This window comes from Arabidopsis thaliana, assembly GCF_000001735.4.
Source record: "Arabidopsis thaliana chromosome 1 sequence".
NCBI classification, from domain to species: Eukaryota; Viridiplantae; Streptophyta; class Magnoliopsida; order Brassicales; family Brassicaceae; genus Arabidopsis; species Arabidopsis thaliana.
Genome location: NC_003070.9, coordinates 13,345,907 through 13,361,887, shown reverse-complemented (window position 1 = coordinate 13,361,887; position 15,981 = coordinate 13,345,907). Strand labels below are relative to the sequence as shown.

Genomic DNA, 15,981 nt, shown 5'->3' with positions numbered 1-15,981 from the left:
AAAATAGACTTACTAAAGATTGATGAAAATGTACCCTACCATATACACAATATCATGTGGAGGTACACTTTGGAACCTAAAGGAATGCAGCTTTCGTAAGAAATATTTTATTTCAACCAACATAGCAAATAAATAAGATAAAACAAATTGCATTGTTTTAAAAATGCTTTTTGATATAAAAACTGACACATACTTTTTAAAATGATTTTTGTAGGCCTTGAAAAATAGGGTCTTTGTCAAAAAGCTTGGACTCTTGCCCAAGCCTTAGCTTGCAAGCATCCATGTCACCAACTTTTAAACTAGAATTACCTCTTCTTTATTTTATTTTTGTAAAAGAAACATTGTACATGTTTTTACTTTGACCTCTATATTTATTATTGAGATCAAATGGTAGGGTTTGCTTCAGGTGGCATGCATCAAGTGTGGAATTTAATAGAGAGAGAGAGAAAAAAATAGCTATAACCTATATATAATTCTCTAATCATGAAAACTATGAAGTCTGTAGCCAATGCGTGATGAAGAGCCCCATGTAAAATCATGAAAATATAATAGAAAATCTGATTAAAGTGTATGGAGGTCTCAATAAAAATTTAACAAGTTGGAATGATGATAACAAAAACAAAGATAGTGAAGCTATCGAAAATTGAACAGTTGGGATTTGGGGATGCTGCCATTTGTATGTAAGATATTACAAGTAGATTAACGACCATGTGAGCTCAACTGTATTTCAATAATATTTCCTTAAATGAATATGATTGACCAGGCCTCGACAAAATACCCGAACTCGAAGAACCGAACTGAACTCTATCTAAAAATCAGATCCAAACCCGAATCTAAAATTTTAAAATATCCGAACGGATCTTAAACTTCAAAAACCAAAAACCCAAACCCGATCCAAACCCGAACCAGATCAAGTACCGGAACATATTCGAAGTACGTATATATAGATATAATTTATTAGTAATAATCATATTTACAACAATCTAAGTGCCTAAAATATTTGGATTTTAAGATATTTTATATATTTTGAATACTTTGCCTACTTTTCGATAGATTTGGATAGCAAATACTCATGTTTTGTTTTTGTTTTTTTTTTTGTGTATTTTCAAGTAATTTGAATATATTGATACAAAATTTTGAGTTTTGGATACTTCGGGTAAACCCGAATCCGAAAAACCCGATCCGAACCCGAAGTCTTAAAATACCCGAACGGGTTTTAAATTTCTAAATCCAAAAAATCCGAACCCGAAAAACCAGATCCAGACCCGATCTGAATACTCAAACGCCCATACCTACTTTTCATTTTAAGTAATTGACTAATTCTCTCATTTTCTCTATTTTATGAAAGGAACCCCACTTAAATATCTTAGAGTGAAAATACAACATTTCGTTGTTTTCATTTTTATAGCTCATCATTCATCTATTTTTTCATAAATATATATCTTTTTATGGATTCATAAAATTTAATCAAAGTTTGTTATGATCAAGTCGTAAAACTATTAATCATAAAACCCTAATTTTTATATGTGAGAGATCAAAATTCAACTAAACAAATATGATTGAGAAGGCGAAATCCACTTCCTAAACTTAGTGGATAAACAAACTAAGAAAAGGGTACAATCGAAGAGGTTTTATAATGCATAGAGCCAAGAAAAGAGAAAGAAATTATACATAACAAAAGGTGAAGATACTTTTATCACATGTGTAAAGATAATAAAACCAAAAGAAGAAGAAGAAGAAATTGCAACCACTTTGAAACCCACATCATTGAGTTCTTTACTTGAAATAAACTATGTGCCATAAACTCCAATTATTGATTGACGATATAGACTTTTGGCACGAATTTTACAAGTTCACGGGGACACCTACACATTCATATAACACGTTCCCACTTTTATCACTATTTTCTTCACTATCTTTACCTTTCCAAGTCATTTCATGTGTTCACTTTGTTTCATTCACTCACTAAACCCTACCAAAATCTGCCTTTACACTATCTTACATATATAGGCTCTCTAGAAATGCACATGTTATTGAGTATTTGCAAATACACACATAAATATAGATATTGATGTAGCTATGTATGTACATTTTAGTTGATATTGATTGGATGGTTGGATGGTCCTAAGTTTGCTTTGTTATAATATATTGGTGGTCCATCAAATAATCACATGTACGAAAAGTTGATTCTAATTCCTAAGCCTATGCACTAATTTCACAAATCATTCATTCGAGAAACATGTATCCAAGTTACCAGCATCTTATAAAAGTACCTACACTAATCAAAGGATCATAATCTAACAATATTTATAATTGGAAAAGTAAAAGTTGATTTATTCACATTTTCACGATCTTTCCCAAATCTATTCGTTCTTTCCAAATTATTTCATGCCTCACATACTAAACGCTAAGAGTCTGTCTATAAATTAAAATTACCTAGTTTCTCATGAATAATTAACTTGCTAGCGTTAGATTCTTGAAAGCTTTATTAAATTCTTCTTACAAATTTAATGAATCTATGAATTCTTTAACATATGTTTTGTGATGTTTAACCTCCCATCATTTGTGTAGCTGGAATGCTGCATCTAGATTCGATGCGGCATCCAAACTCAGCTTCTAGATATTACTCGTTTATCAAATCGGGTTTTCTATCTAGATGTAGTTTTAACTTATTCATAACACTTTAATAATCTACAAAACACACTTTATAACTTCTCTAAAAAAATCATTACCGGGTTGAATAACCAAGCAATTTACATATCATTTATCATTTATCATGTGGTTATTGTGTTTAAAACTCGTCTATATTTAATTATTTGAATATAGTTCAAAATGTGGAAGGATAATATTTAATCTAACAAGCTGACTAGTTTACTTTCAATCTAGAAAGTATAAATTGGACATATCAATATATAGTAAGCTCCAAGACCTCGAACCTATAGCTGAAAACATGATGAGTTGCATAATTTAACTAGTGATAGTTGAATCACTAGCCAATAAAAATTGAGATGATACAAATATTAATGTGTCATGTGTATGATATCTTCTTTTTTTATAATGGTTTGGAGTTGATTCCAATGAACTCAAATGTGGGATTCTTAATCCTTGTTATAAAATAATTACAAGTAATTATGGAGATTAGTGGAACTAATTAGAGCTTCCAAAGTTTGTGTCTGTGGAGATCACTTAGAAAGAATATACACGTGTCAGTCTTGAAGATGGTCCCCTCCTCCTCCCACATCGGAGCTTTCGTCGATTGTGTCTCTAATTTTTTTATTCAGATTTGGTACAGAACATATATAATTTACCTAACAATATTTTATATTAACGAAAACTTTTGTGTGAAGAAAAGTAAATAATTGTTTCTAATTTCTATTTTCGTACGTGTATTAATTATTTATACTACTTAGTTCTGTTGAATGCATTTGACTTGTTATTGTGTCTAAATACGTTTATGCAGTTGGCTTATAGATTTATTAATATTAACAGTTTCTATATAGACATGATAAAAATTCGAAGCTAACGCCTAAAAAGATACTTTAAACCAAAGAGATGCTTGTTATCAATTTGTAAAACTTTCATTTTCGATTTATTTCATTTTTGTGTGTTTTCTTTTTATAAGACTTTATTTCCGGAAAAAACTCGTTCTGCGGTTAAATTTTGTATCTTTTGAAGTTTTTATATTAATTTTTCATTTGACAAAAGAGTAAATGAAATAAATTACAAATTATTATTTTTTCTTTTAAAGTCGAGGATTTTGGTTTTTTGATTAACGTCCAAAAAAAAAGATAAAGGTGATGGCTCTATACAGTAGATGGCTTTAATGTCTATATAGCAATTGAACCCAACCAAAGCCCAATAATATCTCTAAACCAATATTTACGGACCCAACGTCTTCATGCTGGTAAAAAAAATCCGGATCACTATTTTAACAGATCATTAAAACCATAAAAGTACAAGATGATCCAAATTAATCAAACTGCAAATGGCTATGAACTTCAAAATTAGGGGTGAATTACGAATTTTTTGGTTTAATTTCAGTTCAGTTTTTTTTAATGGTTTATCAGTTCTATAAAAATGAGACCATTTCAAAATTATAAGTATCTCGATTCGGTTTTGTTCGGGTTTTTTCAGGTTATTACATATTCTTACAAAAAAAAATTTGCAGCATAAATAAAAGTAAACGTAGTATAGAGATAATCATATATATGAAAATTGTCATTCAATATAAGCAATGTCTGTTTGAATATTTTTAGAGCTTATAGTAGTGAAAGCTTGTAATCCCATAAGCTGGGAGTGTGAATATTCTTTAGTGAAATAATTTGTGAATCTATTTAAAAGACAGTTACAGCTGCTTGCTCATTGATTTAGTTCTGTGTAGCTTCTATTGTGGTATCCATTCTTGCAGTTAAAAGGTATAAAACGTTTTTCTAAATACATATGATGTATAGAAAGGGAGACTATGTTGTTGGATTTAGAAACATTAAGCCATAACTGAAATGGGCCCGACCTATTAATATTGCATTCTAATAGATTCTAAAACACACATGGCCCATCTGACATGAGCTATTTTGTTTACTCTATTCTACACTTATAATTAGAAGCTGATGTATAAAAAATAAAAGCTAAATCATATTAATGAAATGTTTTGATTGGAAGATTAGAAAGCTGATGTGTCATCTCTAGAAAAGCTTAAAATGCTGACGTGGCGGAAGGATGGAGAGAGTTGAGCTCCTTTCATATATATGATTTGTATATCAATGACTATTATACACTCATACTTTATGTTAAGATTACGAAAAATATGAGTAAACCAATAAAATAATTTTATTAAAAAACATGTAATGATAAAATAAATTTAGTATTAGTACAATTAATGGGTAAATAAAATTATATGTAAAATCCAATGATAAATATATTATTAAACTCTAAATTAGAATTTAAAAGTTTACATTTATTAGTTAGTAGACACATGAAAAATGGTAAAGTGATGATGTGTCAATCATATGAAGAAAGATGACCAACTTTCATATATAGACTCATGTCATTGGTTTTTCTTATGTACTAATATAGCTGAACTTTAAAAAAAAAATTACAAGTCATATTTACGTTTCAAAAACAATGCATTCAAATTACTTTATATGAAAAGATATTATATAAAATATTTGTAAAATAGTAACACATACGTGCGGGTATTCATCTAGATAAAAATATGGTAAATTCAAATATAATTTTATGATGATGTGATTTAACATAGGTTCCATATACATGAAAGCTCCAGCTAGTTCTCTCGTCATTACAAGCTCTCATTACTATAAGCTCTCGTCATTTAGATTTACGTATTCTTCACCCTCGGTGATTTATTATATAAATATCAATTTAGGAAAATAACCTTCTCAAATCATTATATACTAATCCACGACTATTATACATTCATACTTTAAGTTTGGATTACAAAAAAAATCTTCGATCATGAGAAAACTATTAAAATGATTTTATTAAAAAAATCATGTAATACTAAAATAAATTTAGTAATAGTACAATTAAATATGTAAAATTAAATAATATGTAAAATTAAATAATTAATGTATTATTAACCTATAAATTAGAAGTTGAAGAACTTACATAAAGTTAGTCAACTCTCTCCGTATAAATGACACATCATCACACAACAAAATGATATAATTAGAAAAAAACGAAAATAATAAAATAATAATTGGCAACGATAATGGTGAAACCAAAAAGCCCATGATTATAAATAACAATAGATTATACTTGTCTAACATGCGAGGTTTTTTTTTATTGTATATTAAATTTTAATTAAAATAAACTAAACATTTCTTACCATAAATTGTTATTTAGAAAAAGTAAATAGTAGTTTTAGTTAAAAAAAAATATTTACATACATTTTATGCATGTATAAAAAATAAATACTAGAGAGAAATTGCTTCGAAAAGTATTTCAATTGGGACACAAATAGCATTCTTTCTTTATTTATATTTTTTAAATAATTTAAATAATAATATAATTAAAATCTTTGATCGAATATAAGAAATCGTAGAAAACGCATCATCAGCGAGAGATCTGATCTCCGATCGTCATATCCGGCGAGAGCTTCGTGAAGCTTCGGCAAGAACTTCCGAGCTCCAATCTTCATTTCCGACGAAGTTTTCGTCGTTTGATCTTCAAACATGTATTAAATCGGTCACTTTCACCATTATTTCCAATTTCTTCATCTTCTTCTTCACTAATTTTGTTGACAAAATTAAACGATTACTGTAACACTCCAGTTTCAGGAATATGGTGGTGCATGCATAAGGGTTTTAAAAGAATTGATTTGGCCACTTATGTCACCAAAGTGCAGTTTATCTTTTGGGTCAAACATCTTGAGAGAACTCTACAGTTAAGCATGCTTGAGCTAGAAAGGTTTCAGGATGAGTAACCTTCTGGAAAGTGATTGTCGGAACTGTGTGAGTGAAAACAAAACATAAGGAAAGATCATGTGGTGATTTGTAGGATTGGTAAATAAGTCTTTAAAGTTTTCCTGAAATAGCAGACCAACAGTCGGACATATGTGGGTTCATGGGCCCTAGAGAGGAAATGGAGCCCACTGGTAAGGGCGGTCAGAACGTTACAATTTTTGTGGAGTAATGGATTTTAATTTAAGGAATTAGGCGAATTGGAGATTCGTGAATTGATTCAATGCAAAGAAGCATCAAAATCAATCGATTTTTAAACTTAAGTCAATTGTTGATGAGCTTAATTCAATCGATTTTGAACACCTACCATGACATATTTGCCTTTTTGCGCAGCTAATCTAATTTTTTGTCACGATTATTTTCAACTAATAATCTAAAATATAGTTATATGAATAACATGTAAAGTAATTTATACATTTAGACGAATATCTTATATATATATTTCATTACTTAGATGTGCATAATTTATTTTGTGTTTTGTTTTATAATTGTTATTAAATAATTTTAGTAATTATATATATAATTTTATAATTTTAAAAATGTAATTTATAAATACAAAATTCAAATTTTTATTAATCATAAATTTACTGTCAAAATCTTCTATTCTTTAAAATTACGGTTAAAATTTTACAGGTACAGCTTACGCATTTAAAACTAATATTTTAAACAAATAATCTGCAACTACCCACTTACTTACCCAGATTTAATTATTTTTGTTAATAAAAAATTAAATTGATCGGAGATATTTTTTTATCAAACAAAAGAAATAAAAAATGGTATATCATATTTTCTTAACACGTTTTGAGAATACTAGAAACATTGGATAAGATCTCTTACATATACTGATTATATTTTATTACTTTCTTCTGAATTTATATAGAAATTTAACATAAATATATTAGAAACATTGGATAGAACTTTTAGAAAATATCAAAAAAGCATTTTCTAAATCAGATAAACTATTGAATTAATGTAGATTTTATCTATTAAATCAAACAAATAGGGAAAAAATTATGTCTTATGAAAATATACACGTTTGAAAAAAAAAAGGAAAAGAAAATCTGACTAATTGAAAATACTCTATAAATCCACTACGGAAACAAAATTAAACCAAAGAGACGAGAGAGAAAATATTATGTTTCTTGGATAAAAGTATTGTTAAGACAAAAGTATTGTTTGGGCGAGGAGATGAATGTTAACAAAGCTAGAGGTATAGATGATGAGTTCACCCCTCCTCCACAATGGATTTTATGGTACATGATGATTTGTGATATACATTTTTGATTTAAATGATTTGTGATACTTATTATACGATTATATAAACTAAAATTTGTAACCCGAAAAAAAAATATCATTTGGAATTTGTTAGGTGGGCATCGTGCAGCTATTCTCGAACTGTGCATGAGCTGATTATAGGGTATATTATGGCAGTGAATATATATAACAATACAGTTCTCGAAATCATATTGTCACCACTCTTCCTCTTGTACTTAAGTTTTGGGATCTGCGAACTCTCTCTCATCTGTCGATGGTCAGATGATCCTAGTTTGATCTGGTGCATTAGCAAGGTATTAGGGCGAATCAGCCATGCAATTGGATATTTTATTCTCCTCTCGATGCTCTTTGAGTCAAGTGATAGTCCAACAGAACGCTATATAGGCATATTATACTTTATATTTTTTCTGTTACTTATACTTCTATATGTTTTTACGATTTGTTTACCGAAAATAACGGACTACGACCCCACCACATGTCTGGATACTGAACTTCTACTTGATGATAGTCATGCCGAAACTCATATCAGTTGGTACGCTTTTATTTTCACACAAAAAGAATTATAAAATTATCTATATATATACAAAGATTAAGAAAAGAGTATTAGTATAAATCTAAAATTGTCATTGAAGTGGAATTTTCTAACATATGGATATAGGTGGGAATCAAGAAAGCTTGGTAGAATCATGTATGAGTTAATCTTGGGAGCCAATCTTATAATGATTGCACATTACCATATTCCAGTGAAGATATATGGGGTATCCATCATGGCATTTTTATGTTTTTTTCCAGCTGAATTTTCCCCCTCTGTCAATTCACAAGCATTAGGAAGAAGCATCGCCCAAATGATTGGAGTTTTAACAGTCTCCTACTTCATCTATTACCTAATTTCTCCTGTCTTTGCTCTTGGTTTGGCTACAATATCTGTTCTTTGGTATACAGTGATTGCAGTTATTAGTTATCACAAATTGAAATTTTACTACCAATTCAAGATTTTGAGACAAGTAATTTTTCTACATATTTGGGAACCTAGATTTTCATATTTTAAACTTGAAAAGCTAACAAAGAAATTAAAATTAAGAAAATTTTAATATTTTTTTTCTTATTGTTTATTATACCAATATTATTATATACTTCCTCTGTTCGTTATTACTTGATCTTTTAGGGAAAAAAAAATCTTTCAAAAAGGTTAATTTTTAAGGTTTTCCATGTACTATTTATTAGTTATTATTGATGAATTTTCAACTTTAAGACAAATAATTGAATTCATTGGTTTAAAATTATGAAAAATGTAAATCACAAGAACTAATATATTTATGTAATATGTTTATTTAATATGTGTGTTTTTTTCTCTAGAAAATCAATTAAAAATGAACAGAGGGAGTTTTTTTTTTAGTATGTTAAAAGTTAAAACCAGCGCATAAAAGGTAAAACAAAGCATCTGACCAGATTACGAAGAATCACATGCCTCAAAAGTTGAAATTTGTTTTTCATTTGAATAAATGACTGCTTGAGCTACAAAGTGTCTTAGAGGACTCATTGAAGCTTCTTGAGTATGAGATTTGAGCTACGATAAGAATCTTGGTCATGTGTTAAAACTTGAAACCCATAAAAAGATGATTAAGCTTTCAAAGGGCCCATCTCTCACCGTAGGTTGTCTCTTGACTCACCGTAGATTTTGCATAGAAAACAGATATCCTATTCGACCTGCCACAAGACTTCCAGCTTAATTTGTAATCATAATTTTGAGATGGCCTTAAGTTTCTAACCCACATGAATCAATCTCTATTGATTTCTGAGATTTGAACTGATGATGGTAACATAGAGGATCTAGCGTTGTTGCTACAAGCGCCTCCACATAACCAAACATCTGCTCGTAGGAACGTGTCAAACTGCCGAAAGGAGTCCAATTATTATACTAAAAGGAGCATGATTTTCCATCACCTACTATACATGAAAGAAAAGTTTTTGTCAATGATCTTAGCTTTATTTTTTTGAATAAAATGTTAAAATTCAAAATAAAAAATAATTGTTTTACAACTTGTGCAACCGCTTTTTAATTTAAATAACAACAAACACATCTGAATAATTTGGAAACTAAAGAGTATTAAGACCGAAAGGCGAACCACATTTGAAGTCCTTTGTCGTATTTTTATCTCCCTTCTTTTTAATAGCTGAAAATGTGTTTCAGATATGTTTATCTATCCACTGAATGAGTCTAGCTACTGGGTTTGGGGTTTCACCATGCATTCTCCGGCCATTTCGTTTTCTCCAAATTGTATATACCGATGCTTCTATAACACTTCGAGCCGAAAATCCAGCGACCATGTCATGGCATGATTGTAGAAGAATAGATGTTCTCCTAAAGATTAGTATGGAAAAGTCCACAGTATACTTAACAGGAGTTCAAGAACCGGTGTATCAAGAAATAGTTCAGAAAATTGCTTCTGATGTAGGAAAGCTTCCAGTACGTTATTTGGGTCTATTTATTATGCATATGTTTTATTTATTAACTATCTATTTACTCTTCTCTCCCCCAGGCAAATGTCATATATAGATTCATTAGAATTTTAAAAAATCTTAAGGATAAAAGGCCCTTTTTTAAAAAAAACTTATTTTTATTAAGAGATTTTAGATTTATTTCACGCGAAAAAGATTTGTTTTTGGTTTGATAGAGGCCCAAATATATATTCAGAAAACATCTTGCTTTAGTGACTAAACTCTAAAATTTTGAGTTATGAAATCTGGAAAAAAAAAGTAATTGTGAAATTATTATGTTAATATTAAAATCAATTATGCTGATTATAATTTAATTATCAATTCATTTACCACCTAATCTATAAGAGAAAGAAAAGGTAAAAAAAAAAGAAAAGTAAAATGGTAAAAAGTAAAGACACATTCTTTTCGATATGGTTCGATCTAAGAAAGAAATCAATGAACTTTGATGTCTCTTCACAAAATGCGATAATGCATCCATTGACTAACTGTGAATGTCCACACAAATCTTCATCATGTTATTTATTAGAGATAAGAAAATGTTGACCATATGCAATTTATACAATTAATTGAAAGAAAAAAAAATCTATGACCTAAGAGATTTTTTTAGAAACACCTTTTTTGATATAACTTTATTTTAGCATATAATTAAAGATGTTGATGTCACATACATTTCACTCAACATACCACAAAGCTTGGTTCGGCCTCGGCCACTTGCTCTTCGTTGAACCATAAGCGTCGACCTATATGCAAATCAATGCTTCTTGGCTCACTTTCAGGCACAAACTCAGACTTAGGATGTTGAACGCATGCAAGGATTGGACCTTCAATGACCCGCTTAGGCCCTTTGCGACGTATCGGTTGGGCCTCATGTGTGAGGTTATTTAACCATGGACTTGGGAATTTAAGCAGTTTTTGATGAGTCTCATTAGCTAATTTTTGGCCGCTTACGGGATTATGAGTAACAAACCAGATTGACGCCAATGCCACGAATAAAACCAAAGCAATTGATATTATGTCTAATAAGCTGATCCATTTTGTTAGGCCTCCTCCTCCCACCTGAAATTAATTATGTCACCCCCACAAATTAACATAATAATAATTAATTCACCAAATTTAAACCGGTTCATTGCGGTATATGGTCCTATCTCTGTTCAATCCGGATCAATTAAACCGAACCTAACAAAACTTAAAATAAAAACATCTAACCACCTATCAAATTGATCATGTTTTGAAAGCAAAGAGGTAACAACTAAAGATTCAGCAGAAACCTTAGATATGGAAATGTCCCTGAACTACTGTTGTATTTACCAGAAGATTTCACTGGCTAAAAGTCTTTTTAAGATAGGGGAATTGACGAGGTCGTTAATGGGCTATTGGGCTTTAAGATGTTGTTGGGTCTGTTTTATTCTCATACTTTTTGCTTGCAATGAATCCAATCCGAAGAATAATTCTTGTTTTATTGATATCATTTGGACAAACTGAGTGAAATTAAAATTTGGATCTATGTCAAATCTCGACAAAATGGATAATATTAGAACAAAAAACTAGGTTTTACTTTTTATTTAAAGATAAATTAATAAGTATATTTTTCTGGCAGCAAAAAGTACAAGTATTATTTTGAAAATTATTAAATAAATCAGATTTTTTTTCAGGAATTTTACATAAATAAAATTTAAAAATTTTTGACGATTTGGTTGACACTGTTGACAGTCGTTATAGCAAAGGGAGAACATCGGAAAAAAGTAGATTTTGTTTTTTATTTTATTTTCAACCCAATCTAATTTGAATCTTTTTCTAGCAACAGAAAAAAATTTATTTAGTAAGGCTTTTTTGAGAATCTTCCCATATTTGATAATTGACATTTCACAAAGTCTAGAAACTATACGGTTGAATTTGATAATCATACTATGCGTTTAGGTACGTTGGATGCCAATTCATGTTTTATAGGCCCCAACATCAAAGAGCTAAAAGCATACCCATGGAATGTGCAATGTCCGTTTAAATTACGTCATTTTTGTGGATTTGTTTTTTTGCGGGTTGTGTGTCGGTCACAAATAATCTGCGGAAAAGAGGTTTAAAATGTGATACAGGATGTGTCAAATATTGCGTGGTAGAGAAAACTATTAATCATACGCTTTTCTTTTGCCACCGAACGCGTCAGATTTGGGCACTATCACAGATACCCACGGTCCCCGGAAACTTTCTCTTTGATTCTGTTTATGTGAAATTGAATCATTTATTTTGGAGAATTGATGCGTGTTTTATTTTGCCTCAGGCTTTTATCTGAAAGACCACACGACTACTGCAAGTGCACAATATATTGGAGTAGTATTTTAGGATCGAATCCATAAGGAGAGAAGTAGTTCAGAGAAATTCTTAAGAAGAGAGTGAAGCTAGGGCCAAAATAAAAGAGTGGGGGTTGTTGTATGCAATGAGTAACCAAAATAAAAGACAAGTAACTAAACTAAACGGTAAGCAATAAAAGAGAAGCGTTAGGTCTTTGGGGGTTTCGCCGGATGTCATGGTTCAATAAATAAGGTATAGATCTCAATCTAGGTGATAACATGGCTAGGTTTGTTTACTCCCAAATTCTCGGACATACAAAACTCTATCAAGACCAGCTAACCCTAACGGTTAGTAGGTTAAAGCCGGTTATTATCACTAATATCCTGCATACTCAGTTGCCCTATCGGTTATTAGGTGCTAACATGGTTTCAAAATACAAGATCAAAGCATTAAGTTCAAATTCGATTCTAGTCCATAAGTCCCTATCACTCGGCGGGTGTGCAACGGTTATAGTTCTTTATTCAGTTGAGCTAGTTCAAGCATTCATACGAGATTTTGCCAAAGAATGAAATACCTAAGGTCAAGTACTAAGTGGCGTTCCGGACATACAAGCATTAAGATTAAACTCAACTAGAAAGAATAGTGTAAACGATCAAAAAAGCCATAGAAACCGCCAACCTAGACTTTCGATCTATTAATCCCCATGAATTCCCCTTTGAAACCCTCTCAAACCCAACTAGAGATGTACTCGCTCATGGCAAAGGAGCTAATCAAAAGTTGGGTTGAGTAAACCATAACAAAAGATGAATAAAACTTAAAAAAAAGTTTAGAGATTACTTCTTTGGATGTAGAATACAAGAGGCAAAGCTCTACTTTAAATAGTCTTACACGAAAACGAGAAAGAGAAAGAGAGAGATGGTGTTCTTCAAGCTTCAAGAGGTGCGGCGGCGAGTGGACAGCTCTAGGCGACGGCTAGGGTTCGCAGGTGATGAAGGCACATCTAGGGTTAGGGCTTAGAACAAGTATTTATACTTGAGGAAAATACTTGAGGGCCAAGAATTAGGTTTAGGGGTAAGAACGTCATTTCGCCGGATAAGTAAGTGATCGGGCCGAGTAGTGGGCTTCAGGGCAGCAGCCTAATGAAGGTGGCGCAAAGAGGGAAGGACTTGGGCATGACCTAATGGTCGGTGGTGAGCTACTCGGAGCTGCCAGGGTTCAAGTCTCCTCGGCCGGATGTGTTTTGGACTTATTATTTCCAAACGGCCGGTTCTTGACATGTCTTCACTCTTTGGGTCATATCTTCCAAACGGCTTCATAGATTGCTTTGATTCGACTTCGACGTAAATCTTGACTCTTCTAACTTTCCATACATATCAAAATATCTCGTTTCCGTGATGGGGAAGATCTCGGTCGGATGCTAAACTTTTGAAGTACTGGAATGATTGTCTTTTGATACTTTTAGTTTCAAAACTCTTAAAACCTTCTTGGCACCTAGAATACGTGTTTCTCCTCTTAGCTCTAGAATGACACCAAATTCTCTCTGAAACATAAGAAAACAATAGATAAAACGGGCTAAAACGTCGTGTTATCAATACTTCAAAGCTATCCCGTCTTGGACTGCATCTAGAAGTAGTTTTTTCTCGCCATTGTAGATTTGTATTGCCAAAAGAGGACGAAATCCTGGCAGCGTCTCTTCTACTATCAACTTTGTCCCAATCATGAGATCTAGAGGGGCTTAGAGGGTATTTCTTGCCTCTGTTCTCTGAAGAGCGTCCTATAGGGGGTGAAAGTTTATGCGAGAATCCACACCAGAGGATGTGTACCCCGAGTGATAGCGATCTTTAGAAGCGCACTGATTTGACTAAGAAAATCTAACCTATGTTTATAAATTATGTGTATTCAAGAATGAGATGCATGTTGCCATATGTCCACTTAATAATTAATGTAAGTTAATGGTTTATGGTGATTTATTATTTAATTATATATATTATAAACATTTTACATAATTAATTGTATCAATAATAATTTTCTTTTATTTTGTATGTCTTTTTCTTAAATTAAATTATTTAATTGATTTTCTCATACTGTTGGATATTTTCCCCTAATTTTTATAATTTTAAGTCAAAATATGATTAAATAATTGTATAGTGGATTAGCTAATAGTTTTCATAGGTTGTTCTTTTTCTATATAATATATTAAAAATGGTGAGAAGTACTTGAGAACTCTAGCATCAAATTCTTGGACTCAAATCCTCGGTGATAGAGTTTTTCGGTTATGGAGTTCGTATTATTTTGTTTTCTTTTGCAAAAGTGGCAACAATGAAAATTGAAAGAAGAAAATTATTTTACATTTATGTTTCAACAAATCAATAAGGCTTATCAAAGTTTGGTTCTATTTGTCTATTTTACTATAACTTAATAATATCTTTTTATTTAAATCTTGACTAAAAATGTTGATTTAACAGGAGTAATTCAAATACGTTGATGAATTATGTGTATGATGCATTGTTGAGAATGTTGTTAGAAAAAAATATTTTTAATACTAAAAGTAATTGCTTATGCATAAGTGAATGATTAGATAAATAAAAATTATATTTGAATTAAACAATACAAAAAAATCCGAAAAAACCGCGGTGTAGCGCGGTTGATCACCTAGTATATCACTAAATAAGTAAACAAAATTCAAAGAGTAGAATCAAAATCTAGTTTATAAACCAAAATAATTTAAAGAATAGAATTCAAATAATTATAAGCCCAAAAAGAAAGATATGAAGAATATTATTAAACACAATATAAAATGAACAAATCGACTTATCATTTCTGAAGTACATTTTAAGAAATCTAATTGGGTCGGATTTCTTATTTGATTTTGACCCGAAAATCTTCAACCGGATCTTCCATAATTAGTTTTTATTACTATTTTCTACCAAAAATAATAATTAAAAACGAAATTAATTTAATTACCAAATTTAATATATAAAATATTTCTAAACTAACCATATTTGTTATTTACCTTAACTAATTTCCTATAACATATTTACCTAATTTAATCATAAATATATGATTCTTCTTTCAAATTTATTTGATATTATATTTAATTTATTTTGAATTTATATAAAATAGAAATAGTTAATAAAATATTATATATTTTCTGTATATGACGTAATTCAAATTATTTAAAACGGATATATATTATTCAATCAATGAAGAAATAATATGTATACAATATCCCACATCGCTTAAAAAATTGGATGTTGGTTCAGAGCCATACTATAAAAAAGGCCAAAATGATTCCAGTTACGAATAAGAAGGAAGCTTGATTTATAGGCGTCCAAAATTAAAGTAGTTATCCGGTTTACTCGGGTTCTTTATTTTAAAGGATAGAAACTTTACAAAGTTTCAAAAATTATAAATATTTTAACTTTTCTCCAAAACTTCATAA

At 30.5% G+C, this 15,981-nt stretch overlaps 1 protein-coding gene across 1 annotated transcript; it reads left to right on the top strand.

The window, feature by feature from the left end:
• Positions 1 to 7,662: 7,662 nt before the first annotated feature.
• Positions 7,663 to 15,010, top strand: AT1G35895 (uncharacterized protein; the record flags this gene model as incomplete). The annotated part of the gene is made up of 5 exons (NM_001333171.1): positions 7,663 to 7,732; positions 7,849 to 7,896; positions 7,975 to 8,286; positions 8,413 to 8,758; positions 15,005 to 15,010. The coding sequence occupies exons 1-5, from the start codon at positions 7,668 to 7,670 to the stop codon at positions 15,008 to 15,010; spliced, it is 777 nt and encodes a 258-aa protein (NP_001321674.1). The 5' UTR covers positions 7,663 to 7,667.
• Positions 15,011 to 15,981: the final 971 nt, after the last annotated feature.